This window comes from Pipistrellus kuhlii, unplaced genomic scaffold, assembly GCF_014108245.1.
Source record: "Pipistrellus kuhlii isolate mPipKuh1 unplaced genomic scaffold, mPipKuh1.p scaffold_m20_p_101, whole genome shotgun sequence".
In the NCBI taxonomy this organism is placed as follows: Eukaryota; Metazoa; Chordata; class Mammalia; order Chiroptera; family Vespertilionidae; genus Pipistrellus; species Pipistrellus kuhlii.
In genome coordinates this window covers 44,692-71,702 of record NW_023425407.1, presented here as the reverse complement: position 1 = coordinate 71,702, position 27,011 = coordinate 44,692, and the positions used below count along the sequence as shown (strand labels likewise).

Here is a 27,011-nt window from a genome sequence, read left to right as displayed (position 1 = left end):
AGGAATGGATCTCCGATGTAACCCAAGGATCTACTGTATATAGTTTGGTTTTAATGTGTCACACTATCTAGCTAGGGACCTCCATTTAAAATACTGGTTTTGTTCTTTGTATTAAGCATGAGAAAAGTGGCTTTTCCCCTGAAATGAAATCTTTTTTTCTTTCTTTCATTATTTTATTAAGGTATTGATATGAAATCTTCTTTCTTTTACAAAGTAGTATATACTCGTTACAGAAACAGTAAATTCAGACAAAGTGAGAAAAAAGTGCTCATAATCTTATCCAGAGAAAAACATTGTTAAAACCAAGGTATCTCTTGCAGATAAGTCATCCTGACTTTTATTTTATTTTATTAGAGGCCCGATGCACGAAATTTGTGCACTGGAAGTGAAGGGGGCTGTCCCTCAGCCCATATTGTGCCCCTCACAGTCTGGGACCTCTGGGGGATGTCTGCCTGCTGGTTTCTGACTACTTTTAAGATGTTCTCTGCCTTCTTTTTGGTATCTTTTTAAATTTATTTTTTGTATTTTTTTTCCTCTAATGCACCCAGGTATTAATTTTCCTTCTCCTCAGAGTCCCGTCTGCCTGCTTGCGGCTCCTTACCGCTCAACTTGCTGCTCCTTAGCTTTGCTGCCAACTGGGAGCCCAGTTTCTGGCTGAGCCACACAACTCCTGTGTGAGTGCACTGACCACCAGGGGGAGCTCCTGCGTTGAGCATCTGCCTCTGGTGGTCAGTGCATCATAGTGACCGGTCGTTCTGGTCGTTCGGCTTTTATTATATAGATTAGGGGTATCGAACTCAATCAGAGAAGGGGCCAAAATCTAAAATCCAGCCTAAATCGCGGGCCGAATGGTTTACTGAACAGTCATAAACTGTCATTGTGATGGAAACGCAGCGGAGTGCAGTGATGACAGCGCGGTGCGGGCCACATTGCAAGGCCTGGCGGGACGGATTTGGCCCGCGGGCCTTGTGTTTGACACAAGGGCCTTGTGTTTGACCAATGTACGTGCCCTTGACCGGAATTGAACCTGGGACCGACCGCTCTATCCATTGAGCCAAACCAGTTTCGGCTATTTTTTGTTAATCTTCATCTGAAGATATTTTTCCATTGATTTTCTTTTTTTTAAAGATTTGATTTTTTTAAAAAAAATCTTTATTTTCCATTGATTTTTAGAAAGTGGGAGGAAAGAGAGGGGTAGAGAAAGAAACTGATGTATGAGAGGTGCATCGAGAGGTGCATCACTTAGCAACAAAGGCCAGGGCCGTCAGCCTAGCGTGGATTTCTATCTGAGTCAAAAAGTGTAGTCAAAAAGTGTAGGATTTGTATCAAGAGCTACTGTTTAAGTGCCCGTAGAATTTCAGCTTTACAGAAATTGAAGTAAACAGAACAGAAAACACGACCTAACAAATTGAACAGTTGCAAGAATGAAGTGCTCCCTGCCTTGTGTACAGCCCCTTGCGAGGACCTGCTGCAGGAAGTGTGCCTGGCGGTGCTGGGGCTGCAGAGGAAGCGTTCCCAGGTGGGAAATGCATGCCCAGGCCGGAATGAGGAGAAACGTGAGCTTTGAGCCTCAGTATCTCAAAGCAGGGGTGCAGCTAAGCCATGTCCTGAAGGTGTAGTCTGCTCATGTTGTGTGTTTTTGTTTTTCTAATTGAGGGGTAAATGTGATGATAGTTTGGAGTAGAGAGAAAGGATGGACCTGGACAAGTGTTTGTGCCACAGGCTTTGCTGTCTGGCAGTTAATTATATTTTATAAAAGTTCCGACATACCGTGTCCTGGGGACACGAGATGCTGGAAGCAGTGGAAGTCCGTCTCTGGATGCCTCACAGCAACAGGGCCGTGTGTGCTCCTGTGGATGCCCGCGGGGGGCAGTCATGCAGCCCTGCTGGCCGAGGGAGGCAGCGCCTCAGGGTCCCCAGAGGCCTGTGTGGTGGCTACTCTGGGAAGGCATTAAATCCAAACTGAAAAGTGCCGGTCACGTGCACATGCAGGCCCCGTGTTTCCGTACTGCCCAGCAGCTGTGTCCTGGTCGCTGAGCAGTGTGCGGGCGAGAAGCCCTCGTGTGGGTGTTGGCCTGAGTGCTGTCGTAAATGATCTCTCCCTCCTATGACTTCATCACTTTCCTTGGTTTTATTAAATTTCTTATTTACTGATTGATCTTTAGAAAGGGGGGGCGAGAGAAACACTGGGGATTGAACCCGCAACCTTGGCATTTTGGGATGATGCTCTAACCAACTGAGCTACTCAGCCAGGGCCCCTTTCCTTGGTTTTAATTCAGGGGAACTGGGTGTCTCCTTGCGAGTCTGTCGTGGTCCAGTGTGAAAGGGCGTCCTCCAGGGAAGAGGGATGTGGGCCATCTGGTGAGCAGATTTGTTTTCATAGAAGAGCCAAAGTGAGTGAAAACAGAGTGCAGGGAGACAAATCCGGGCGCGGAAGCCTGCGTGTGTCATCTGGTGTCAGTGCTCTTGGTGTGTATTTGACTCCCAAGAGCTTCCTGTCTTGAACTAAAATTAGTGCTTCTGAGTGCAGAGCTGTGGGTGGAGTGCTCCATGCTCATCAACCTTTCAGATGCCTCGGCCCGAACTACCCTCAGGCGCCTACCTGCTCCTGGGGCTTCTGCCTGGTGGTCTCTCTCAGGACCTACCTCGTCGTCCCTCACATTCAGCATGTCTGCTGTGATCACCAAGCCCCTGGGCCCTGGTCCCTGCCCAGGCATTCCTCTGCACACGGAGCAGGCTCCGTCACAGGAGAGCTCCTCACTGTATTCACTTCCTTTTGGCCAAGATGGGGTGACAGTTTATTTGAATCTTAATACTGGCAGCAGGGAATTGCCACACGGTCTCACCCCAACTCTAGCCTCGGTGTTGCCTGGGCAGTCAGCAGTGGGACAAGCGGACTGAAGGAGCACCCCCAAGGGCACACACAGCCTGGAATTACTGGGTCAGAGGTGTCATTATTTCAATTCTTACTTGGAAACCTTCAAGTTTATAAATTATTGCAGGAGTAAGGGGAACACCCTAATCCTCTACCCAGGCACCTCTTGCTAACGTCCTGTCCCATGCGTCCTGCACAGGTAGCAAGCACATGTGGGCGTGCCTTCTGAGGTGATTCCATGGGTCCCGACTCCTAGGACAGTGGGCACCGTGAGGGGCTCTGCGCCGTCCCTGGGCCTCGAAGCAGAAGGACCAAGATACTCCTGTGCCTTCAGCTGGGACCTTCCTGGGCAGCCTCCTTTGGTCTGGACGTTTCCACAGCTACCCAGTGTCTTCTGAGATGAGTTGTTTTCTTTTTTGGTTAATCCTCACTGGAGGATATCTTTTCCATTTTTTTGGAGAGAAAGGGAGGGAGGGGGGAGAGAGAAACATCGATGTGAGAGAGCCTTATGGGTTGGCTGCTTCCCGCATATGCCCCAACTGGGATTGGACCTGAAACCCAGATACAACATGCCCTTGACTGGGAATCGAACCCGAGACCCTCTGGTACGAGGTCCGGCGCTCTAGTGGCCATGAAGCACACTGGTCAGGGCGAAGGTGTTTTGTTTTGAAAGAAGACAGCCCTTCCCCTTCAGTAGAGCAGCCTCGCCTTGGGTTTGGTGTCTGCCTCGCTAGTGGCAGTCCGCCCAGGTACCGGGGGCACCATGAATTCCCCCATCTGGGTGCAGTGACGTCCCCTACTGCAGTGACTAAGGAGTCCCCAGCCTCTTGGACGCTTTCTGCTTTTGTTTCTTCTGGCCTCCGCCATGAGGCTGGGAGGCCCTTGGAGGCCACGTGGCCCCTGCTCCTCTTTCCACCCAGGAGTGCTGGTTCTTGCCTGGGTCGTCCTCTCTGAGAGGGCTGGGAGCGAGTGCCCACTCGGTCCTCCCTCGAAGCCTCCCTTTTTCCGATGTGGGCCAGGAGGTGCTGGTTTTCAGAAGTCTACCCCAGTGGGGCCAGGGAGGGGGCTCACAGGGGTGCTGGGCAGGTCAGGGCTGCTTCACAGAGGTGAGCATCTGGTGGCATCTCTGACAACACGGGGCTCTGCTCACTTCCTGATCTCAGGAACTTCAGTTCTGGTTAGTGAGCCGAGGGGAGACCCACCTGGGTGGGTCTGGATAATGGCGAGGACATGTGCACCCCAGGGACCTCGGCTCTGACCTGGAGCTCCGAGGTTTCCCTCACCGTGTCAGCCGGATGCCCAGCACGGAGCCAGCCGCCTTCCTGAGAGAGCTTCCGGACAGAACCCATCAGGTCGTTGTGAAAAGCGGTGCTGCACCTTCCCCAGTCTTTAGTGGAAGGCCAGTGTTGCACCCCAGATAGTGGGAAGGTGTGATTTCTGGGCTATTGAGGGTGGCTACGTCTTAAAAGCCACATCACTGCTGATAGTGCGTCCTGGGGAACTGGCAGTGGGCTGGGCATCCGCTCAGACTGGCTGCCCGCTGCTGTCCCCTCGTGCCTGCACTCTCGCTGGACTGAGTGTTGAGGTTGCTTCCTGGTCAGGTGGCGTGTTCATGGTTGGCACAGCTGCTCCCCGGAGCTGCTCTGTGTCCTTCCGGGAGCACAATGCAGGCGCCTGCAGGGCCGCCTCACGCTCAGCCCACCTGCTCCTTCGTGACTGCTTGGGAGATGGCTGATCAGTGCAGATGCTGGGTAAGCACTTGAGGACAGCTCTGCGTGTATTCCCATCAGAGCCCTGTGCTCGTGCCCGGGGCTGATAGCTCTGAAGTCCTGGCCCTGGAGGAGTCAGTGGCTTGTTTCGTGGGACAGAATCTTTATTTAAAAGCATGTAGCCAAACAGCATTTCTTTGGACCTTGAAATTGTTAAAAAGTACTTTTATCCACATTGCTTTGTTTGGCTGTGGAGATAATGGAGTGTGTATGTGTGTTGGGATGTCTGTCTGCGTGGGTAGAGATCCATGGAGCTGTATGTACTAAGATTTACTAGTATGCACTCACACGCTGTGATAACTCAGTCAAAAATGGCAAAATTGTAACTCCACCCAAAAAGGTACCTGTGAGGTGTCCAGGACCAGCCCAGCCCCAGCCCCAGGAACGGGGGCTGCAGGTAGAGCCTGGGTTCCCAGCGCACCTCACCTCCTGCTGAAGCCATGCGACTGTGGCCCTGACACACTAGAGCACATGTGTCAAACACAAGGCCCGCGGGCCAAATCCGTCCCGCCAGGCCTTGCAATGTGGCCCGCACCGCGCTGTCATCACTGCACTACGCTGCGTTTCCATCACAATGACAGTTTATGACTGTTCAGTAAACCATTCGGCCCGCGATTTAGGCTGGATTTTAGATTTTGGCCCCTTCTCTGATTGAGTTCGACACCCCTACACTAGAGCTTGGGTTCTGGATCTGCCTGTACCAGGTGTACCGGTTAATAATGCGGATTTGTTTCAATAGATGGAGTTACACATGTTGATATATATGCGATTTGATATGTGTGCTCCTTGGTTGTATTGACAGCAAGCTTCAAAGCTTCCTATGACAAATATTCTGAAGGTGTTAACATCATAGATATTTTTACTCTTAAAAATACTGAATTTGGTGCCAAAAAAGAGCATTTTCTGGAAGTTTTAATTCATTACTTTATTTTGAAGAAAAGTGCTGCTGAAAGTTATTGTATATACTTTGGGAAGTTTATGGTGAACACTCTCTATCTCAAGAATCTGTGAACGCTGGTTTAAACGCTTTAAAAGTGATGATTTTCATGTGAAAGACAGAACGTCCAGGTCAACTGAAAAAGTTTGAAGACCAACAATTACAAACATTATTGGATGAAGATGCATGTCAAACTCAAAAACAACTTGCAGAAAGATTAAACGTTGCTCAGCAAACAATTTTCCAATCATTTACAAGCAATGGTGACAATATCAACTGAACGAAAGGCAAATGTAAAACTGAAAAGTCATTAGTAAAGTATTGCTTCAATGGCACAAAAGAAAGTCTTTTTTGCATCAAATTCTGACTGGCGATGGAAAGTGGATTTAATTTGAGAATTCCACATGCACAAAATCATGGGTTAATCTGGGTCAACCATCAACATCTACTGAAAGGCCAAATCGCTTCAGAAAGAAGATAATGCTCTGCGTTTGGTGGGATCAGGAAGGTGTATGATGAGCTTCTAAAACCAGGTGGAACCGTTAATACTGATTGCTATCGACAGCAAATAATCAGTTTGAACCACGCTTTGATTGTGAAACGACCAGAATGGGCCAGAAGACATGGCAAAATAATTTTGCTTCATGATGACGCACCATCACACACTTCTTTTTTTTTTTTATTTTTTTTTTCAGTGATCTCTGTCCGAGCACATTCAGTTCACTGGATGCAAACCCTTATTTATTTATTTATTATATTTTTATTGATTTTTTTTTTTTTACAGAGAGGAAGGGAGAGAGATAGAGAGCTAGAAACGTCGATGAGAGAGAAACACCACCAGCTGCCTCTTTGCACACTCCCTACTGGGGATGTGCCCACAACCAAGGTACATGCCCCTGACCGGAATCGAACCTGGGACCTTTCAGTCCGCAGACCGACGCTCTACCACTGAGCCAAACCAGTTTCGGCACCATCACACACTTCAAAACCAGTTAGAGACACGTTGAAAGATCTTGCTTGGGAAGTATGAACCCACCTGCCGTATTCACCCAACCTTGCTCCTTCAGATGACCACGTGTTCCAATCGATGGCACACGCACTTTCTGAGCAGCACTTCAAAATGTACGAAGACGTGGAAAATAGTCTCTGAATGGTTTGTCTCAAAACAAAAGTTCTATTGGAATGGTATCCACAAATTATCTGAAAGATGGGGAAATGTGTAGCTAGTGATGGACATTACTTTGAATAAAGAAGCACTTTTGATATTTTCTCTTGAAGTTACCGTGTTTTCTTTGATTATAAAATCGGCATTAGTAACGGGTTAATAGTTAGTCTGCGTTATGAACGGTGCACCTAAGAGAGGCAGAGGCTCCTGGCACCTTCCTGGGTTTGATGTGACGGCCTCTGCAAGGCCCCCGGGCCAGGCCGCTCCAAGGGATGGGAGCTGTGTCCTGCCACAGCAGCTGGTCTTGGGTCTCCCTGGGCGATGCTTGCCCTTCAGAATTGGCGGAGGCCAGCCAAGGCAGCCTTTGGGCGGTCCGGGAAATGCACTGAGCCATGTGTTTAAGGCAGGCCAGCGTGGTCTGGATGTGGTCGAGCTGGAGGTGTTCTCTGGTTATTTTGTAAGACTGGGGGTTTGCATTCTTTAAAAAGTTTGCTCTTAAAAGTCTCTGATTGCTGTCCTGACATTTTGATTGTGATGCACCAAGAGGAATGCCTTGTTGCCTTTTGTGGTTTCTGTTCTAGTGTAGATTGAACTTATCTCTCAGTGTCCTTGTGAGGCAAATTGATGAGTTACTCTTTGTTTCAACAGGAGAGTGATAACTGGGGAAAGGGCAGTTTTCTGGGAAGCTGAAGGATTGCTGAAGGCTCACACCTCCACTCCCTCCTACCCTGTTTTACAAGCCCTTGCCCTTTATGAGGTGGGGCTCAGGAGACTGGGCGATGCCAGTGTCATCTACCAGCAGCAGCTCCTCTGCTCCTTGGTCTCCAGCCCTGCTCCGGCCGCTGCCGCTCCCTCGAGTGTCTGTCCAGCTCTTCTTTCCTGTGAGGTGACTGAGAACTGCTGGTGCCCCACATTTGCCCAGCCCCCATGAGAGCCAGTGGGTCTTGAGGGACCCATGCCTGTTGTGCCAGCCGGCAGAGCTTCCCAAGATGTGCCTGCAGCTGTGTGTGTGGGGACAGTGTCTCATGGAGGAATTAAGAACATTTAGAGCTTTGTTTTCTTTTTAGCTGTTTAATCTGATAGACACGAGTGACTTAATAGTGCATGAAATATGTGGGCAGCAGGAGGTGGTGGACTTGGTTTTAGCAGAACCAGAGACATCAGAGGTAGCATTTATGTGCCACAAATGAGGGAGGAACACGTGAACACGCGTGGCTTCCTAAAAGGAACACTGTCATTTCCAGACTCCATGATGAAAGCATGCTAACGTACTGCTTTAAAACTAAAGTCTGGAGTTTTTTGTTTTTTAGGTTAAACAGGATTGCGAATCAGGTGGCCATTCAGCGGAAGAAGCAGTTTGTTGAGCGAGCGCACAGCTACTGGCTGCTGAAGAGGCTGTCCCGCAACGGCGCGCCCCTGCTGCGACGGCTGCAGTCCAGCCTGCAGTCCCAGAGGAGCACGCAGCAGGTGCGTCCCGCTCGGCCGCGCCTCTTCGGCCCAGGCCTCTCGCTGGCGGGGCCCGTGTGGGCTGCCCTGGGAGCCGATGAAGACTCACACGTCCCAGCCTGCGAGGCTGAGGGTTGTCCATCAGTGTCCTGCACGTGGCTTCTGCTTCCTCCCCTCACTCTACACACGTGTGGAATGCCTGGGGAAGGGGAAGCGTGACTGCTGAGCACGTGGGGTGGGATTCCAGTGGAGGGAGCAGCTGCAGGTGAAGCCCCGGGCCCCATGGCGGGGGGCGGGGCGGGGGGGGGGTCTGAACTGGAAACGTGTGAGAGGGACTTACCAAAGGGCACTTGTCTGCAGCTGGTTTAGTGCTGACCGCAGAGGGAGGGCAGGAGGCCAGAGCTGAGCTGAGGGAGAGGAGCAGGGAGTTCGCTGCTGCTGTTACTCCTCACTGAGGATATTTTTTCATTGACTGTTGGAGAGTAGAAGGGATAGACACACACACACACACACACTGAGCAATTGTGTCCAGATGCACCCTGACTGGGGCAGGGATTGAACCTATAACCCAGGTGCCTGCTCTTGACTAGGAATCAAATCCGAGACTGGTGTTCAGGCCAACCCTCTACCACTGAGCCACCCGGTCCAGGGCGTTTTTTGTTTTTTTTAAAAAAACACATTTTTATTGATTTTAGGGGAAAGAGATAGCAGCATCAATGATGAGACGGAACCATTGACCGGCTGCCCTCTCCATGCCCTGCATTGGGGATTGAGCCCCCAACCCGGGCACGCCCCCAGCCAAGTTACTGTTTCATCCCCTTTCCTCTCATCTCTGTGCTGTCCCGTCTTCTCTGCCACAGTGCGTCCGGGGCTGAGCTGTCCCTCCACGTTGTGTGGCCTGGACAGCGACCTTCTCCTTAGGGAGCCCCTCCTCCATGCCCCTGAATTCTGTGGTGATGGAGGTGATTTAAGTACGAACACATTTAAATGCCCAGTTTTTAAAGTTTAGATCCTAATGTCTTTTTTTATACATTTTGAAAACTTAAGATTCTGGGCCTCTGAGGGTTCTGTGCGTGGGCCCTGCTCTCCTGAGGGAGTCTCTCCCCTCTCCTCTCGGAGTGGGTGTCCAGGGCCATCTGAGCTGCAGCCCAGGAGTGCAGGCCCATGTGGACTCGGGGAAGGCGAGGGACGAGTGTGTGGTGGCCAGGTCTCGGCAGAAGGCATTGCCTGTGGGTGCCAGGACAACCAGGATTGCTGGGCGGGTGCTGGCCCGGGGTCCGGCACATGGACAGCGGCTCCCTAACCCGGGGTCTTGGCTGCCTGGGCGCACGCGTAGCTCCGGCTGGGCTCTGTGGGCGTCCTGGTGGGCACCTGGACTGCTGAGGGGTCAGCTGCCTGCTCCGTCTGGCCGTGGGCTGGCCGGATGCGTTGGACGCATGCCTGTTTCTCCGTGTGCCTGCTATGGGCCTAGGGGCTGGGCGCCTGCGTGTCCTGCACTCAGAGGCCTGGACCCTGGAGTCCCCCTCAGCCTTGGTCTGACCTGGGATCTGGTCTTTGTTGGTGATGCCTGCTTAGCTGACAGGCTATGTGCTCGCCCTCCACTTTGGGAATGGAGTTTGTCATCCTGTCAGGGCTGTGCCAGGGCTGTCGGCCATGGGAGCACTGGCCGGAGCCAGCATGTCGTTGGGCTGTGCTGACAGAAAGGTGTAGCAGGAGGTTGGGACCAGAGCCTGCACGGCCTCCAGGTGTGGGAGGGCCCTGGCCTTTGCAGGTGGATGGGCAATGCAGTGAGGCGCTGTGGGGGTTGGACCCGGAGGTGGAGTGACGCCAGGAAATGGGGAGGAGAGGATGCAGACCGGGGTTCTCATCAGGCATGGAGCCGGGTGGCCCTACACGTGGGCCTGCCAGAAGACGCTGGTTTCCGAGGAGCGAGGGGTGTCCCAGCAGTTTCTTGCTGTCTGTGGTTGGGCAGAGGTCAGGCCTCAGCAGACAGGATAGCTTTGCACGTGGGCCCTGGGGCGGTGTGAACAGTCGGCAGGAGGAGGTAGGCCCAGGAGAAGCTGGGGACGGGCCGCTGCTGTGAGAGCGGATGGTGAGCGTGCGTGAGGACCAGGTCCTGGGCACCCGGGGGGACCAGCCAGGAAGTGTGAGGAAGCTTGTGGAGCCCCGGGAGGAGGGGAGCTAGGACGGGGGTTGGTGTGCCAGGCCCCGCCGGGGCTGGGACACGAGCACCTTCGGTCTGGTTCTCTGCCGGGGGACGGGCCTGCTGGGCTGTCAGGCTCCGCCATGTCCGGATGGGTCAGCTTGTTGGATGTGCGTTGGGTGGGCCTCGTGTGTCCTGGCACCGCCTCTGTTTCTCTGACTTTGCAGAACGATCTTTTCAGTGTTGAAATGTAGAATGGACACGGGCAAATGGCGTGCCCAGAGCACAGGCCCACCTGGCCGGCCTGGGCGCTTTCTGTGTGTCTGGTTTTCCCCAGCTGCTGCCTTATTCTGAGAGTCCAGGCGGTGGGACCCCGGCCTCGTCCTGAGGTCAAGGGGAGTGGCTGCTCTCGGCACAGCCCTGTAGTGCTTTGGGTTCTGCGAGGCCCCTTGCCCTCCACTTGCTGGGACCCTGGTGTGCCTGCGTGGTGGCGTCTGCACCCCCTTACTCCCGCTCTGCTGTGGGCGCTGTGGGGCCGGCTGGGCTCCCGCTGCCTCCCTGGGCGTCTGCGGCCGACTTCAGCCTCTGGATTCCTTTTCAGAGAGAGAACGACGAGGAGATCCAGGCCGCCAAGGAGAAGCTCAAGTACTGGCAGCGGCTGCGGCACGACCTGGAGCGCGCCCGCCTGCTGATCGAGCTCCTGCGCAAGCGCGAGAAGCTCAAGCGGGAGCAGGTGAGGCTCCGCGGGCGGGGCTTCTGGCCCTGCAGTCCTTCCGCCCCGCCACCCTGTGCCCTGGTTCGGCAGCTTCATGGGAGGGCGGCCCTGCCTCCTCAAAGGACCGGGAGTGGTGCAGGGAGTGTGGCCTCCCGTGTGGTGTGTGGGACGCTGTGGCCAGTGAAGGGGGAGCCTGGCCGGCACCTGGTGGGTGTTTGGGGCGCCATGTGTGACCTTCCTTGCCCTGGGCTGCCAGGGGCAGGGTTGGAATGGCTGTGGACCAAGTGTTGGCGCTGGGCGGCCCTGTGGCAGGAAGGCCCCTGTGTATGTCCGCGCTGAGCGCCCTTGTCCTCCAGGTGAAGGTGGAGCAGATGGCGCTGGAGCTGCGGCTGACCCCCCTCACGGTGCTGCTGCGCTCCGTGCTGGACCAGCTGCAGGAGAAGGACCCGGCTCGCATATTCGCCCAGCCGGTGAGCCTGAAGGAGGTGGGTGTGCTGCCGCCCTTGCCCACCCGCCCGTCCACACTGCCCGCCCGCAGGACGCCGCTCACCTGTGTTCCTGTCCTCCCTTCCTGCCTCACCGAGTCCTTGGCTCACGGCCCACGTTTTGTTGTAAAGTCTTAGCGATGACGTGGGGGACAATGAGGTGGGGGCGTTCATGCTGAGAAAGAGCCTCAGCAGGTCGGGGTCTGCCCAGCGAGTGCGTTGTTGCTCTGGTTTCAGTGAAGGAGCTGAGCCAGCAGGGCCCATGGGAAGGCGTGTACATGCCGTGTCTCAGTTCTGCTCGCGTTAGTGGGAGTTGTTTGTGCTGTGTGCATTCAGGCGTGTTGTGTTGCATGTGTGCACGTTGTGTTGCATGTGTGCGCGTGTGAGACTGTGTGGCGTGTGAATGCTCTGGAGTGGCAGCAGACGTTTCCTGGTGTAAGTGCTGTGCCCCCTGCGGTCAGGTGCCCGACTACCTGGAGCACATCAAGCAGCCCATGGACTTCTCCACCATGAGGAAGCGGCTGGAGGCGCAGGGCTACAGCAGCCTCCCCGAGTTCGAGGAGGACTTTGACCTCATCGTGGACAACTGCATGCGGTACAACGCCAAGGACACCGTGTTCTACCGAGCCGCCGTGCGGTTGCGCGACCAGGGCGGCGTCGTGCTGCGGCAGGCCCGCCGCCAGGTGGACAGCATCGGGTTCGAGGCGGCCTCGGGGGTGCACCTGCCGGAGCGGCCAGCCGCAGCCCCTCGGCGGCCTTTCTCCTGGGAGGATGGTAAGCACCTGCCGGGTCCGGGGTGCCCGGGCCATCTGGGCCTGGTCGGCCCCCCTGCCCGCCCAGCAGGACTGGGATGCGAGCCCCACGCCCGCTCAGTTCTCCAGGAGCGCGCAGAGAAGGCAGGCAGGTGCGTCTCAGCCGCATCCCGTCTTGTGGATTTGACACGCAGTCAGTGTGGAAACCACTGGGATGGTTGCCATTCGCCTTGTTCTCCCTTTGCCACTGCGGTGTTACCTCACAGCCCCTGTTCAGACAGCCACGTCCAGGTGCCCAGTGAGAGCCCATGCAGGGTGCCGTACGGGACAGCCCAGGCCCTCCTGACACAGCCCGGAGCGCCCAGGGCCCAGGGTGGGTCCTAGCTTCCAGGGTGCTGCCAGCTGTGTGGAAAGGGCCCAGAACTAGCACACAGACTCCTCACTCCCCACTCCTCTCCCCCCTCCCTCCGGGTTTGCCCCTGCAGAAGGGGCCTCAGGGCTCTGGCCGCCTCCCTCTGTGTGAGGCATGTGCTCCTCAGACGTGCAGTCTGCGCTGCTGCTGTCCTCGGAGGCCTGGCTGCCCTCTCCCAGGCTCCAGCCACCACGCCATGGCCGCCACCCCGCTTCCTGGAGCAAGAAGGCCTTTGGGCTCCGTGTTGGCCTTTTAGAGGATGGCCGTGCAGGTTGCCATGGTGTTGCCTAAGGAAATTCCTACACGCAGTTTTTCTAGCCATAAAGTCAAGGGTGGGAAGTCCTACTGTTATCTCTTCGTTGGTATAAGGGCGGGGGTCCAAGGCGAGCGGGTGCGTCCTGCCTCCCTCCCGTTAAGCCTGGTGGGCGTGTCCAGCTGCCGTTGGGTGGCCGACCCCGCACTGCTTAGAGTCTGCCTGAGGCACCGTGGCCTTTTCCTTCAGGCCTCGGATGACGTGGTTTTGCTCACGTGAATGCTTCCCGAGGTCAGCTGTGAGTGACCATTGGGAGTCGAGCCTGGCTGCTATGTCTCAGGCATCTTACGTGTTTCCTGTGCACTGTCCACTTCACGGGAAAGACAGGATCCACTGTGAGTCCCTAGCTGGGGGGGGATCCCGCTCACCAGGTGGCGCTAGAGTGGCTCTCTGCTTAGCGGCCTCACTGTCTAAGGCAGTGGTCGGCAAACTGTGGCTTGCAAGCTTCGGTTTGCTGCTCTGTTGACTAATGAGTTTGCCGACCACCGACCTAGATTCTCAGTTCCAATAATTACAGGCTGCTGCTGTTCCTTGTGATTAAGTCCCTATCCCAGTGGTCGTGAGCTGCAGTTTGCCGACCACTGGTCTAAGGTAACTTGTGTCTCACAGATTTTGGTATTTTGCTGAGATGAAGCTGCTAGGGGTTTTTGTAGACATAAGCCTGGGGCTCAGAATTCCCTGAGATGTGCAACCAGTGTAATCCCTGGGTCTGGGCTCCTGAGCTCAAGGTCAGTTATGCATAAGCAGCCCCCCTCCCCCTCCCCCCCAGCACTGGATGAGGAAGGGGCGAGTCCTGCCCAGCTGGCATCGTTGCCACTTAATTTCAGTCAAGGCGCCGCTGGCCTCCCTCACGTGAGGTTTGGTGGTCCTGCGTCTGCCTCTGTGCCTCCCACGTCCATGCACCCTGTGGTGGCAAGCATGTCCGTCCCCTGTGGTTTAGAGCGTGGCTGAGGGCCGTCACGTGGCCCAGGGCGACGGAGGGGCGGTGGAGGTGGAAGGGTGTTCTCTTGGTCACCGCGGGTGACGCTAACGGACATGTGTTCTGTGACTCAGTGGACAGGTTACTGAACCCGGCCAACAGGGCCCACATGGGCCTGGAGGAGCAGCTGCGGGAGCTGCTGGACAAACTGGACCTCACGTGCTCCATGAAATCCAGCGGGTCGAGGAGCAAGCGGGCCAAGCTCCTGAAAAAGGAAATCGCGCTCGTTCGGAACAAGCTGAGCCAGCAGCAGAGCCAGCCCCCGCCCGCGGAGTCAGGTACTGGAGGCTTTGAAGAGGAAGGTGCTCCGCTGGGGCAGGAGCCGGGGGAGGAAGGTAAGCAGCGCTGCCTCCGTCCGTCCTCCCCAGGCCCAGGGGCCCCGCCCCGCCCCCGGTCACTAGGCTGGTTCCGGGCAGTCCTGCCGGCGGTGCTCCAGCACCGAGAGGGCCCCGGTGCGAGGCAGAGTGAGGTTGTCCTTCCCAGCTGGGCCCAGAGAGCATGGCTTAGATCCCCGCAGCACCGCGTGGTGGAGCGGAGGGAGCGTGCCCAGGCGGGTGCACTGCTGTCGTGTCCTGTCCGCGAGGAGGGAGCCACTTACCGTGCATGGAGGAGCGGCTGTGACGGGCTGCTCTCAAGCGCCCTCCCGTCCATGCTCCTCTTTGATGTTGGAGGGTGGGACCGCAGTGTGGGCGCCAGTCACAAGGGGCAGGCGGGACCAGGGCTGCCCAAGGGCCCCCAGAGCCCCAGAGCCAGCCCTGCCTCAGCAGCATGAGCCGAGCGTGGAGCGGCGCCTCCCTTTGCTCCAACTGGGGTGTGAGGCAGCAGGCATGTTTCTGTGGACCGGAACACAGGGTGACACAGATACCCCCCCAACTGGGCACGGGTGCGAGAGAGCGGTTGGGCAGCTGGTCCAGCAATGCGCGCAGGGGACTTGAGGTGTGTCACAGCCCTCTTCTGGTTTCAGAGGAAGCGGTTCAGTCACACCAAATGGAACGTGGAGTGAGACCCTCCACCACCAGCAGCAGGGGGCTGGGACCTTTCCGAGCTTAAAAAACAAACACAAATTGTTCTGCAACTCCTTTAAAAAGCCTTGCCTGCTGTTGGCGGTCTGCAGGGTCCTGGTCACGGCCATGCGTGTGTCTTGTGGTGCACTGTGAACTGCGGCCCCAGGAAGCGCTGGCTGTGACTATGTAGTTCTCCGAGTTTCCCACGGTGCCCTGGGCCACAGCTCCCTTGTCCTCTAGCGGTTCCCGGAAGTGGTTCTGCTGCCTTCCTCCTCTGCTGCCTGGCTCTCAGGTGTGTGGTGGGTTGATTTAGGTCCGTAGCCTAAGGTGCAGGCCTAGGTGCTCTCCTTGGGGATGTGAATTGCAGTGAGTTCCAGAAGAGAGAGGAGTTTCCGTTTCCGCGCTCTCCCTGCTGGAGAGTCGGGCTCTGGTACACTTGATCAGGGGCTTCTGGCAGCCACTTGGGGTCCTATTGTCAGGCCTGGGCACCCGTGGAGGATGAAAGCCCTGGGACATGGCAGGACTTGGGGATGGGGTCATTGTAGGGCACCGCTGTGCTCCCAGCCAGCCCCCTTCTTGCTGCCAGGGCGGCAGCACTGGCCACAGTATTCTGTCTCTTAGAAAGCCACCCTCGCGTAGTATTTGTCTTAAAAGAGGGAGGGAGGGAGGAAGCTTGTCACTGGAGTAGCTGCTCTGAGCACTTGCTCTTCCCAGCAGTCGGTCTCTCCCTGCGGAGAGGTGTGGATGCTTCTCTTCCTTCATCTGGGGCTCCCTCCCTGCGTTGGGTCCCGCCTGCCAGGCTGGAGCACCTTAGTCAGGCCGGTCCCTTTGCTGCTATGGATCGTTTTAAAGGAAGCACACAAACTGAGGTGTGAGGTGAAAGACAGCCTGGAGCTGCCCGTAATGTGCCCGTGTTAAAAACAACCACGTACATAGAGAAAGCATGTTGCTTTCAGCTGATGGAGAGGAAGATGGAGAGAAAGCAGCTTCCAGGGGCCCAGCATAAAGAGCAGGGAGCGCCAGAGGTTGAGGCGGCTGTGTGATTCCATGGATGTGCAGGAGACAGGCGACACAGCTGTTGATGTTAATGTAGAAACCAGAACTTTGGAGATTATGATGCACAAAACCCAAGAACCTTTTACAACCATCTTTTAAACACAGACTCAGAGCAACATTATTATTATTACGCCAAAATAGTAGTAATTCCTTAATACCAAGACTGTCTCGGTTGTGACTTGGCACTTACCAGATGTACCGGTTAATAATGCGGATTTGTTTCAATAGATGGGGTTACACATATGTTGATATATATGCGATTTGACATGTGTGCTCCTTGGTTGTATTGACAGCAAACTTCAAAACTTCATGTCAAATATTCTGAAGGTGTTAACGTCATAGATATTTTTACGTTTAAAAATATTGAATTTGATGCCAAAAAAGAGCATTTTCGGGAAGTTTTAATTCATTACTTTATTTTGAAGAAAAGTGCTGCTGAAAGTTATTGTACTCTTTGGGAAGCTTATTGTGAACATGCTCCATCTCAAGATTAGTTTAAGTGCTTTAGAAGTGATGATTTCGATATAAAAGACAACGTCCAGGTCAACCGAAAAAATTTGAAGACCAACACTTACCAGCATTATTGGATGAAGATGCGTGTCAAACTCAAAAGTAACTTGCAGAAAGATTAAACATTGCTCAGCAAACAATTTCTGATCGTTTGCAAGCAATGGGAAAGATTTTAAAGGAAGGAAAATGGGTGCCACATCAACTGAAAGAAAGTTTTTTTCCATCAAATTGTGACTGGTGATGAAAAGTAGATTTATTTTGAGAATCCCACATGCACAAAATCATGGGTTGATCCAGGTCAGCCATCAACATCAACTGCAATGCCAAGTCGCTTCAGAAAGAAGACAATGTCTTTTTTTGGTGGGATCAGGAAGATGTGATGTATGATGAGCTTCTAAAACCAGGTGAAACCGTTAATACTGATTCCTACCGACAACCAATTTGAAACAAGCTTTGATAGTGAAATGACCAGAATGGGCCAGAAGACAAAAAAAAAAAAAAAGTGATTTTGCTTCATGATGATGCACCATCACACACTTCAAAACCAGTTAAAGACAGGTTGAAAGATCTTGCCTGGGAAGTATGAACCCAGCTGCCATATTCAACAGACCTTGCTCCTTCAGATGACCACTTATTCTGATCGATGGCACACGCACTGTCTGAGCAGCATTTCAAACCAATTACAAAATCCACGTTATTAACTGGTACACCTGGTAGGTGGTTTCCACTTGAAGAGCAGCGAAGTGATGGGTGGGCGTCAGGCCCATTGAGGTGGGGGCTGCACCCCCCCTCCCCGGCCAGGAAGGGGTCCCCAGACCTTCCTCCGATTGAGGCCTGGAGGGGCGGAGTCGGCGGCAGGCCCATCCCTGATGCGCACGCTGCCCAGTTGGGGCTCGCGCTCCTACGCTGTGTGTGCTCAGCTCCTAGTCTGTGCTGCCCAGGTCAGGGCCGTCTTCTGAGAGAACTGAGGCTCAGAGAGCTGGAGCGGCCACCGTCCCTGGGAGTCCTGCGGGCAGCCAGGGCTTGGCAAGGCCCGTGCTTTGCTGGCACATGGAGCGTGCAGTTGGCTGCTGGGCCGGATCTGCAGATGGCAGCTCTGGGAGAAGGGAGCGGCGGCGCGGAGTCTCCGTGCGGCTTTTGCTGTAGGTTGTGGGGTTGGAGGCCGTGCTTCGAGCCCTGCAGTCATTCTAGCTGAGCCGTCCCTGACCGGAGGCTCCTGAGCTGCCTGTCAGTGTAGCCGGCAGCAGGCCCTGGCCGTGTTCTGCTGTGTGTCATCTGTAGGCGAGGGCGAGGGCAAGGGCGAGGGCGAGGGCAGGCGAGGCCGTCTGTCAGACTTTTTAAAGGAGCTTTCTTATTGTGTGTCAGCATCCAGGGCCATTTCCGCACGGTCCTGCGGGCACGCTGTCCTGGTGGTGGGGCAGGGATGGCTGACGGCGGTGGAGCCCGGGGTCTGGCCCGCTTGCCCGTTCATGCCTTGGAAGTCTTTCTGTGAGTTGCCCTGATGGTGGGCGCCCCTGGGCTGCAGAACAGCGGCAGTGGGTAAGGACAGTGGTGAGCAGAGCGGCTGGGAGGAGGGGCCGGGAGGCCTGCCGGGTGATGGGAGAGAAGCCGGTGGCCTGAGCGTGAGAGGAGCAGAGGTGTGGGCCATGTGGTCTGGGGCCTTGTGTGTGGCAGGAACAAGGGTGCCCGTGGGCTGCTGCCCTGCAGGACAGTGGGCCCTGGGCCGAGGTCAGCCTCTGAGTAGGGGGTGGGCTGGAGGTGGCTGTGGGGGCCTGGCCGTGCAGTGAGAGCCCAGCAGGGAGGGGCAGCAGAGGGGCAGGTGGGGTCCATACCAACCCGGCCAAGATGGAGGCGGCTCGCAGGCACGGAGGCGGGTCTTTAGGCCTCTGGTCAGAACAGATGCTGGTGTGTGGCTCGAGGGGCAGGTGGAGGGAGGAGAGGAGGCAGGGAGTCGGTGGAGGGTCTGGGGAAGGGAGGTCAGGCGCAGAGAGCGGCGTGCCTTCGCAGAAGGCTTTCATGCATTTGTTCATGACTAAGCCAAGGTAGGAAGAATCTCACCAGCCAACACGTCCCTGTGGCTCTCAAGTGCGCATCCTGTTGTGGGTGCCCGCTGTCCAGGGCGGGAGGGGGTGGTGTGCCGGGCAGCTCCCGGTTGAGAGGCCTCTCCCTGCGAATTAAGAGTCCGTGAGGTGGGCACGCTACCAGCGTGGGGCCCCCGAGGCTGGACCTCAGCAGCACGGGCTCAGGTCCTTGGGCCTGCACAGTGCGCAGATTTCAGCTTTCCGCTCTTAAAATGAACTTGGGGTTAAAGTGTTAATTGACATCTTTCAAGTGGCTTGGAGGACGTCCCGGGTCCATACAGGAAGAATGTATGTGGGTGTCAGATGCCGCTTGGGGTCATTTAAGAGCCCCTCGTGGCTACAGGTCACGGACTCTGGAGGTTCTCATCCCTGTGGGTGTGGCCTCCGAGCTGGCTGTAGAGCGCTTGTTCCGTGTGGAAACGTTGAAGCCTCGGCTAAAATAGTTATTACAGTCTTCTTCCCAAAGGTGGTATTTATTTAAAGTCAGATTTAAAGAGGAGTTACATGTAGCATTTTGGGACGTGGCTGGCAGAGGAGTGAAGTGTGTGCTGAGAACTGAGTGGGAGGCTCCTAACAGCCCGTCAGTACTGCCTGCTTTGGCGCCGACTAGGGCAGCCTGGGCAGCGGTGGGTGTGTTTGCTTTGTGTGCCCAGCTCTGGGCGGGATGCCATAGGCCCTTAGCTGCGTGCGCTCTCTCCTCAGGTAAGTGAGCCGGGGCTGCAGCTGCGGTGTGCACCCCAGCGATGTGCTTAATGCTGGCGAATGTGAAGTCATCTCCCAGGTGTCGCCAGAGGCCAGGGTGCCAGGGCGCCCCCAATGGGACCCCACAGCCCTCACTGCCCGCAGGGAGTTGTGTGTGATGCTTTGTTTCCTTAATTGAATTAGTGTTTTGGTGCACTTCACATTTACAGTAAGTTTTATAATAGATTTTATAATTACCAGCTTTCAAAAATCACTTTATTTATAATTTTTTCAGGAGATAAATCTCCCCCTAAACTTGAACCATCAGATGCATTACCTCTTCCTTCAAACTCGGAGACTAATTCAGAACCACCAACCCTCAAACCAGTAGAACTCAACCCAGAGCAGAGTAAACTATTCAAAAGAGTCACATTTGATAATGAATCACATAGCACTTGCACTCAGAGCGCCCTGGTAATCGGACACCCTGCAGAGCCCACCCTCGCCTGTAGTGGCGCTGCGCCGGCGGCGGCCTCCGCGGGGGCGGAGCCAGCAAGCGATGTAAACAGACGCCCTTCTGTTCTCTTCTGCAAATCGAACAGTGTAAGCCCCCCAAAGTCTGCCAAGAACACTGAGACCCCGCCAGCTTCTCCTCAGCTAGGGACCAAAACCTTTCTGTCTGTAGTCCTTCCGAGGTTGGAGACTCTTCTGCAGCCAAGAAAAAGGTCGCGAAGCACCTGCGGCGACTCTGAGGTGGAGGCGGGGTCCCCGGGAAAGCGCCTGGACACAGGTAAATGCTGCGGCCCTCGCCGCCCTTCCTTCTCCGGGGTCAGAGGGCACAGTCGTGGGAGTATCTCAGTCCACTGGCCACAGTCCTCTTAATTTCCAGATGAGAAAACGGATGGCACATTTTCTCTTTGAAAACCCCTGACTTGTAGGTCTGAGGGTGCATTGCGGGGTGGCTGCTGGCCACGTGGGCCTGGGGGCCAGTCCTGTTCCTCCCTCAGAGTGTGCACCGCGAGAAAGCCGAGGGCTCACTGGCATGCAGGGGCTGGAAGGAGCTCTCCTGCAGCTGAGTGTGTGTCACCGAAACGTCCTTTGCGGGCTCCCCGACGGCCGTGCCTCTGGGGGGCGCTGTTCTGTGTGAACATGCTGGTCCCGTGGGCTCTGTCCTGGACCAGAGCCTGGTCTGTGTTTCCTACTGTCCACTGGTGCGTCCAGACAAGGAGAAATGCGCTGTCTCTTGGCCGTCCTGCTGTCAGGACGCCTTCTCAGCTCAGCTGGAGGAGCAGAGGCTGGGTGGGACGAGCCATCTGCCTTACGCACCCGTCATGTGGGGAGTCTGGGTTCCGCTGCGCTGCGCGTTTCCAAGTTAGTGCAGCTGGGTGTTCGTTTGGGACGCCGCCCGTGGGCGCCGTGGGAAGCGCCGAGGGAGGCGTGGGCTGCTCTGACCTCAGGAGGGTCTGCACACCCGCCTCCCCTCCTGCCCGTCTGCGGAGCTCTGCTGGCCCTTCTCTGTGGCCTCTGGCTGGTTCTTCCTTCTCTTCCTGAGGTTCCTGCCATGTGATTCCTGTGTGCAAGTGGGGGAGTGGGGAGAGGACAGAGGAGAGAGGGACGGTGAGACCTTTTCCATGGATTTACCCCGATCCATCAGAAGAACCCCACGCGGCCATAGCTCATCACTGGCTTTTCTTCACAAGGAGATGTGGGAGTCAGTTAGTCCTTGACCCAGAGCAGCAGGAAGGCATGGAAACGGCCTTCATGGGCCCTCCACAGCCCTCTGGACCCTTTTTCTGAGGGTCGGTCTGCACGGGCTCACACTGTCCAGGGAGCTGGGGGCACATGCAGACACAGGCAGAGCAGGGGGAGCCGCACTCTCACGGGCCTGGACTTTCTAAACGGGAAGTGAGCTCTGGCTCCAGCTTCAAGTCACAGCTGCTGAGCTCCTAGCACGAGCCAAGCCCCTTGTCCTGTGAGGCCAGGCGCCGACCTCTCAGTTGTGAGGTCCCGGTGGCGTCTCCTTCCCACCGGAGGCCCTTCCTCCACCTCGGACAAAGCGTTCATTGGGTCACTTTATGGCGACCCCGTTTTATTGGAATCTGGATCCTCGTCCCGTGTCCCCAAGACGTACTGCTCAGCTCGCTGCAGCTCAGCCCCTGCTGCCCCCGCACCTCCTCCAGCTCACGACCAGCCTCCCACCTCCACACGCTCCTCCACAGCCGCCTCCCCTCTCGGCCTCACAGGATGGGGGAGAGTCGGGCCTGCCCTGGAGTAGGCTGTGGCTGGAGGGAGTCCTGGCTGGTGGCCCTCTCCCAGAGCATGGACCCTGCTTCCTTCCCAGCTGTAGGCTGTTGCCTCTTACACGCGTGTTCGCTGGAGCAGCACTGTAATTTCCTTCCAGGACCTCTTGGCGGTCACAGCGTGCTCACTGTTTGGCCGAGAGGCCTCGCTTCCGGCTTCTCTTGGCGTTGGACAAGCCCCCTCCCCCTCGCGGGTCGCTTCTGCTTTTGGTGTGAAGTGAGAGGTCGGCTCTTCCTGCACGGGCACCTGGAGGCCATCGTGGGCTACGAAGGGCCTGCCTTCCGCCTTGTGTCTCAGGAAATAGGGGCCCAGGAGAGGGAGGGACGGTCTTGGTCTCATGGGGCAGTTTGTGGGCCCCAAAGAATGACAGGAGTGAGGTTAAGGGTCACTGATCACAGAGCACATGACGGTGGTGGCAGTGACAAGGTTTGTGTATTTCGAGAAAGGCACTGAGCACCGGCCGTTGGGGAGTGGTGCCAGGGGCTGGCGAGATGCAGGGCTGCACAGGCCTTTGGCGGGTGGATCGCACAGTCTCTGGAAGCGCAGTGAAGCAGGCAAGAGCCCTCTGAGCTGACCGTCACTTCACACTGTTGGAAAGAAATGGCTTTTCAGTTTTTTAGGCGTGAGGAGTGGGATTTCTTTTTGGGGAAAAATTATGCACAGTTCTTGGTGTGACACAGGAGCGGGCCTGGCTGGGTCTGCGGTGGGGACACGGATTATAACGTGTTGTTGAGGTTCTTGATACTTTTCTTTTGAAAGTGTTTTTTCATTGACTCCGTTGCCATTTGAAGTTTCTCTGTGTGAAGTCGTTCTTGGTGGTCTGGCTCCTCAGCCAGGTCCCGGCTGGCCTGGCCCGCATGCCTGGGGCAGACACGGCTGGTCCCAGACTGCACCGGCGGGACATGTGTGTGGTCCGCCCGCCGGGGAGTGAATAGCACGCCCGTTCTCTGCGTGGTGGAGCCTTTTCACACGTGACGTTAGGAAGGGCCCCTCAGAGGCTCTCAGCCTTGTCACTGCAAACCCCGCCCCCATGCCGTAGGCCCCGCCCCTGGGCCCCCCTTCGGCGTAGGCGCTGAGCTGGGCTGGGCCTGGGGTGACTGCCTCCATGCTGTCCTAGCTGGGACATCCGGTTTGGGGGAGTTAGCGCTGGGACATCGGGTTCCGGTTTGGGGGAGTTGGCGCTGGGACATCGGGTTCCGGTTTGGGGGAGTTGGCGCTGGGACATCGGGTTCTGGTTTGGGGGAGATGGCGCTGGGACATCGGGTTCCGGTTTGGGGGAGTTGGCGCTGGGACATCGGGTTCTGGTTTGGGGGAGTTGGCGCTGGGACATCGGGTTCCGGTTTGGCGGAGTTGGCGCTGGGACATCGGGTTCTGGTTTGGGGGAGTTGGCGCTGGGACATGGGGTTCTGGTTTGGCGGAGTTGGCGTTCGGGCAGCGGCTCTATCCACAGAGCTCATCCGCCGTGTCTTTGCAGGTCTCACCAATGGCTTTGGGGGCGTGAGGAGCGAGCCGGAGCCGGGCGCCCTCCCCGGGAGGAAAGCCACGCCCCGGCGCCGCTGCGCCTCCGAGTCCAGCATCGCCTCCAGCAGCAGCCCGCTCTGCGACGCCAGGTGGGCCGGGTTCCGAGTCACGTGGGGCGGGTTTTGTGTCCATGAACATGGGTCTTGGTGAGTAGTGTCCTTGCCCTCACCACGCCCTGCCTGTAGCGGCGTGATGGTGAGCGCAGCCCCTTTGTACCGGGCTGCGGCTGCAGCGGCGCCCTGACCAGCCTGCAATCCCCGCAGTTTCAGCACCCCCAAGTGCGGCCGCGGCAAGCCTGCCCTGGTGCGCAGGCACACGCTGGAGGACCGCAGCGAGCTCATCTCCTGCATCGAGAACGGCAACTACGCCAAGGCGGCCAGGATCGCGGCCGGTGAGTGCAGCCCAGGCCGGTGCCCCTCTGCCCCGCGGACACTGCTTCCCTGGGCGCCCTGGCCTCCGGAAAGGCCGGCTTTGGCAGGGCGAGGCGCTGCGCTGAGCCAGACAGGCCTGCGGGCGCCGTGGGGAGTGATGCCTGGGTGCTCGGCCCCAGGTGGTTCCTGTCAGACCTGATAGGCCCACGGGCTTGGCTTAGGCTCACGTGTGATGTGCAGCCTGTTGTGAGCCTGTGGGCGGGGTGGGGGTCCCAGCTCGGTGTCGAGAGGTGGCTCGGGATCAGGGGGCAGTGGCTGTTGGGATGGAGATGGCATTGGCACTGTGGGTGGAGATGAATGGCCAGTCAGGAGGGTCTGAGCAGAGCATGGCGAGGGCTGGGACACCAGGATGTGGGTGTGGACTCCAGACAAGGCTCCCTGCAGGTGGAGGGTGTGAGGAAGGGGGAGGGCGCCAGGGCTGTGGTTCCAGAGGGGCCCTGGGTCCTCCCCTGGGGGGTGGGCCTGAGGGCGGAGGTGGGGGCTCAGGAGGGAGCGATGCTGGGAGCCTGGAGGTCGGAGCCTCAGGTAGGGTCAGGGTGCGTGGAAACCCGGGGCCAGACTGTGAGGAACAGTCAGGGTGCCGGGGCCCCAGGCACCCTCAGCCAGGGCGGGTGCGGTTGCTGCCGATGCCCGTGGGGCTCACCCTCGCTCCCTCTCCCTCTCTCCCTCTCTCCCTCTCTCCCTCTCTCCCTCTCTCCCTCTCTCCCTCTCTCCCTCTCCAGAGGTGGGCCAGAGCAGCATGTGGATCTCCACCGACGCCGCTGCCTCCGCGCTCGAGCCCCTGAAGGTGGTGTGGGCCAAGTGCAGCGGCTACCCGTCCTACCCCGCCCTGGTGAGCCGAGCACGGGGGGGGGGGGGGGCACAGCGTCCCCTGCGGGCACTGTGGGGGAGGGGCGGAGAGCTGGGTGCAGCGCCAGCGCTCGGGTGTGACCCCGTCGTCCCGTCCCCCTCCCCCCGCAGATCATCGACCCTAAGATGCCACGCGTGCCCGGGCACCACAACGGAGTCACCATCCCGGCGCCGCCGCTGGACGTGCTGAAGATCGGCGAGCACATGCAGACCAAGGCGGACGAGCGGCTGTTCCTCGTGCTCTTCTTCGACAACAAGCGCAGCTGGTGAGTGCGGGCGCCGGAGCCGCCGGGAGCGGCCAGGCCTCGCTCCTTACCTGTGGGCCCCGTCCTCCCGCCCCCAGGCGTTCTGACCCGGGGCTCTGCCTCGGCCCCTCTGAGCGCGGAAGGAAGCTCGCGGTGCTGCCGGCAGCGCCCGGGCGGCGACAGGGTTCCCGGCCTCAGCACAGCAGCCCTTCTGCCCACAGGGCCCGCTGGCACCTGGGGGCTGTGGCTGAGCACCCACCAGCATAGGCGTGTCCGACAGGGATGGGTTTGGGTGTCGTGCTTGTGGCCCTGGGTGGCCACTGGGGAGAGACGTGGAAGGCTGATGGGGCCTCCAGGACACAGGCCTCCTGGGAATCATGGAGGTGCCCCCATGCTGACCGCCGGCCACCGTCAGCCCTGCTCCGGGGTTTCTGGAGGGACCCCTCGCGCTCCCTGACTTCGGGGTCACGTCAGCAGGGCTCCGCGTGGCGAGGGAGCGTGGCCGCAGCTCTCACTGTTGGCGTCTCTTCCTTTTAAAAAGGCAGTGGCTCCCGAAGTCCAAAATGGTCCCCCTGGGCATTGACGAGACGATCGACAAGCTGAAGATGATGGAGGGGCGGAACTCTAGCATCCGGAAGGCCGTGAGGGTCGCCTTCGACCGCGCCATGAACCACCTGAGCCGGGTGCATGGGGAGCCGGCCAGCGACCTCAGCGACATCGACTGAGCCGCCCGTGTCCATATGTTGATAGCTGTACATGTTGTATATGGCTCCACCTAACTTATTCTGATTGACCGCAGACGCAGCTCGGCCGCTCCCCTCGCCAAGAGGGAGGTCGTCCCGTTTTCTATGAGACAGACATCCGCCGGGCGCGGCCGGTGCTGCCGAGCGACCCTGCCCGGCCCGGCCACCGGAGGGTGCTGCTGGCCTCACTTCCTTTGATCCATAGCTTTTTAAAAAAAGACTTTTGAATGTTTAATAAATTTGTAAATCATACTCTTTACACAGAGTACCTGTTATTTAATAAGATGGGGTGTAAATTTACAGTGACAAATGTGTATTTTAAGAAATAAAATGACATTATTTTGAGTGGTACTTTGTGGAAAGAGGCAGAGAGTAATTCTGCCGTGTACTTCACCTGCGAATCACCAAAAACACTCCGCGCCTGCGGCAGGCGGTCCCCGGTGCTGCCGTCGCCGGTCCGCGCCGCCCGCCCGCCTCCAACAGCCGGGGGCCCAGCGGATTATTTATTGTAGAAAGTGTATTCACTGCTTTATAATGAGAAATAAATTTGCAGAAGTATATTGATAGCGTTTTTATACAGGCACCGGACATGCGCCCCCGGGCTGCTGGCTGTACAGGCTGCTGTGTGTGTGGTTTGTACCTTGTCCTGTTTACAATGAGGGGCTTTCTGTAACGCGTTTTGATTTAGAACACTTTGGTAGCAATAGAACCTTTGGATACACTTTGTATGGTACCTGTGATGTACATAGAATTAGTACTTTATTTTTATTTTTCAGAGGTAAAGCATTATGTTAGGGGAAAAGGTAGGGTGGGTTTCCAAATTCCATTTTTTTACATTAAAAAATAAAGTCAAGATTTGGACAGTGTGGCCATTTCATTCCTCCGTCCCCAGAGTGCTGGCAGGCAGGCCCTGGGCCCCAGCCTGTCCCCGCCCCCTGCCCTGTGCTGTCCGGCATTATTTATTATTCCAGCTGATTGATCACATTTCCTTTTGAACTGGCAGTCTGAGGTTTAAATGTTTCTCCTTCCAGTCTCCATTGTTTGTGACTTCTCCACAGAAACTTGAAAATAAACGTCTTCCTTCGATGGCTTTGTCCTGTGTGTGGCAGACGCTTTTATCTGCTGTGTTCCTCTCGGGCCTGCTGGGGTGAGCAGAGCCCTGGATGCTTAGGGGCGCCCCCCACAGGCGGTGGGAGGTGCCAGCACGTCCTGGGGTTCGAGCGCGTGGGGTAATGACGCTTGGAGCTCGTGGCTTCAGCTGGGCTCAGACCTGGGACGGGCAGTGGCGGCCTAGCGGGATCTGTTGTCCTGCCAGACTGCACCCCATGACGTGACCACGTAATGTGACCCCCCCACCCCCGGGTGAAATGCCCGTCAGGTGGGCCCCCAGGCCAAGGCACTGCCCCCGGCTGCTCTAACCCGGTGTTCCCTCCCGTGTCGGGCCACGTGCAGGCTGCTGGGGTGTTCATGGAGGTGTCGCGGTGCCAGCTCCTGCCTTTGCCTCTGGGTTGAGGGTGGTGCTGGGGCACCCAGTCCTCCCCTGGGCCCCAGGCTCTGGGTGGGCTGGGCAGGTGGCCCGGTTGTCTCTGAACTGCTGC

The 27,011-nt window shown here is 56.9% G+C and overlaps 1 protein-coding gene and 1 long non-coding RNA gene across 11 annotated transcripts in view; both read left to right on the top strand.

The window, feature by feature from the left end:
* Nucleotides 1-26,274, top strand: part of BRD1 (bromodomain containing 1) — a 33,038-nt gene extending 6,764 nt beyond the window's left edge. The window contains exons 3-13 of one of the 10 annotated variants that reach the window (XM_036430067.2): nt 8,057-8,213; nt 10,937-11,068; nt 11,407-11,520; nt 11,997-12,309; nt 14,066-14,326; nt 19,619-20,113; nt 23,099-23,234; nt 23,409-23,536; nt 24,299-24,408; nt 24,537-24,691; nt 25,212-26,274. In XM_036430067.2, coding sequence (XP_036285960.1) covers nt 8,057-8,213; nt 10,937-11,068; nt 11,407-11,520; nt 11,997-12,309; nt 14,066-14,326; nt 19,619-20,113; nt 23,099-23,234; nt 23,409-23,536; nt 24,299-24,408; nt 24,537-24,691; nt 25,212-25,395 — 2,185 coding nt within the window. In that variant the 3' untranslated portion in view covers nt 25,396-26,274. Of the gene's footprint in view, nt 1-8,056; nt 8,214-10,936; nt 11,069-11,406; nt 11,536-11,996; nt 12,310-14,065; nt 14,327-19,618; nt 20,114-23,098; nt 23,235-23,408; nt 23,537-24,298; nt 24,409-24,536; nt 24,692-25,211 lie in introns of those variants that run through there. The other 9 variants (XM_045578703.1, XM_036430065.2, XM_036430069.2 and 6 more) reach the window with 9 other exon arrangements.
* Nucleotides 15,473-19,612, top strand: LOC123652011. The gene is made up of 3 exons (XR_006741029.1): nt 15,473-15,486; nt 18,092-18,100; nt 19,441-19,612. It is a non-coding gene; the product is annotated as an uncharacterized LOC123652011 (long non-coding RNA).
* Nucleotides 26,275-27,011: the final 737 nt, after the last annotated feature.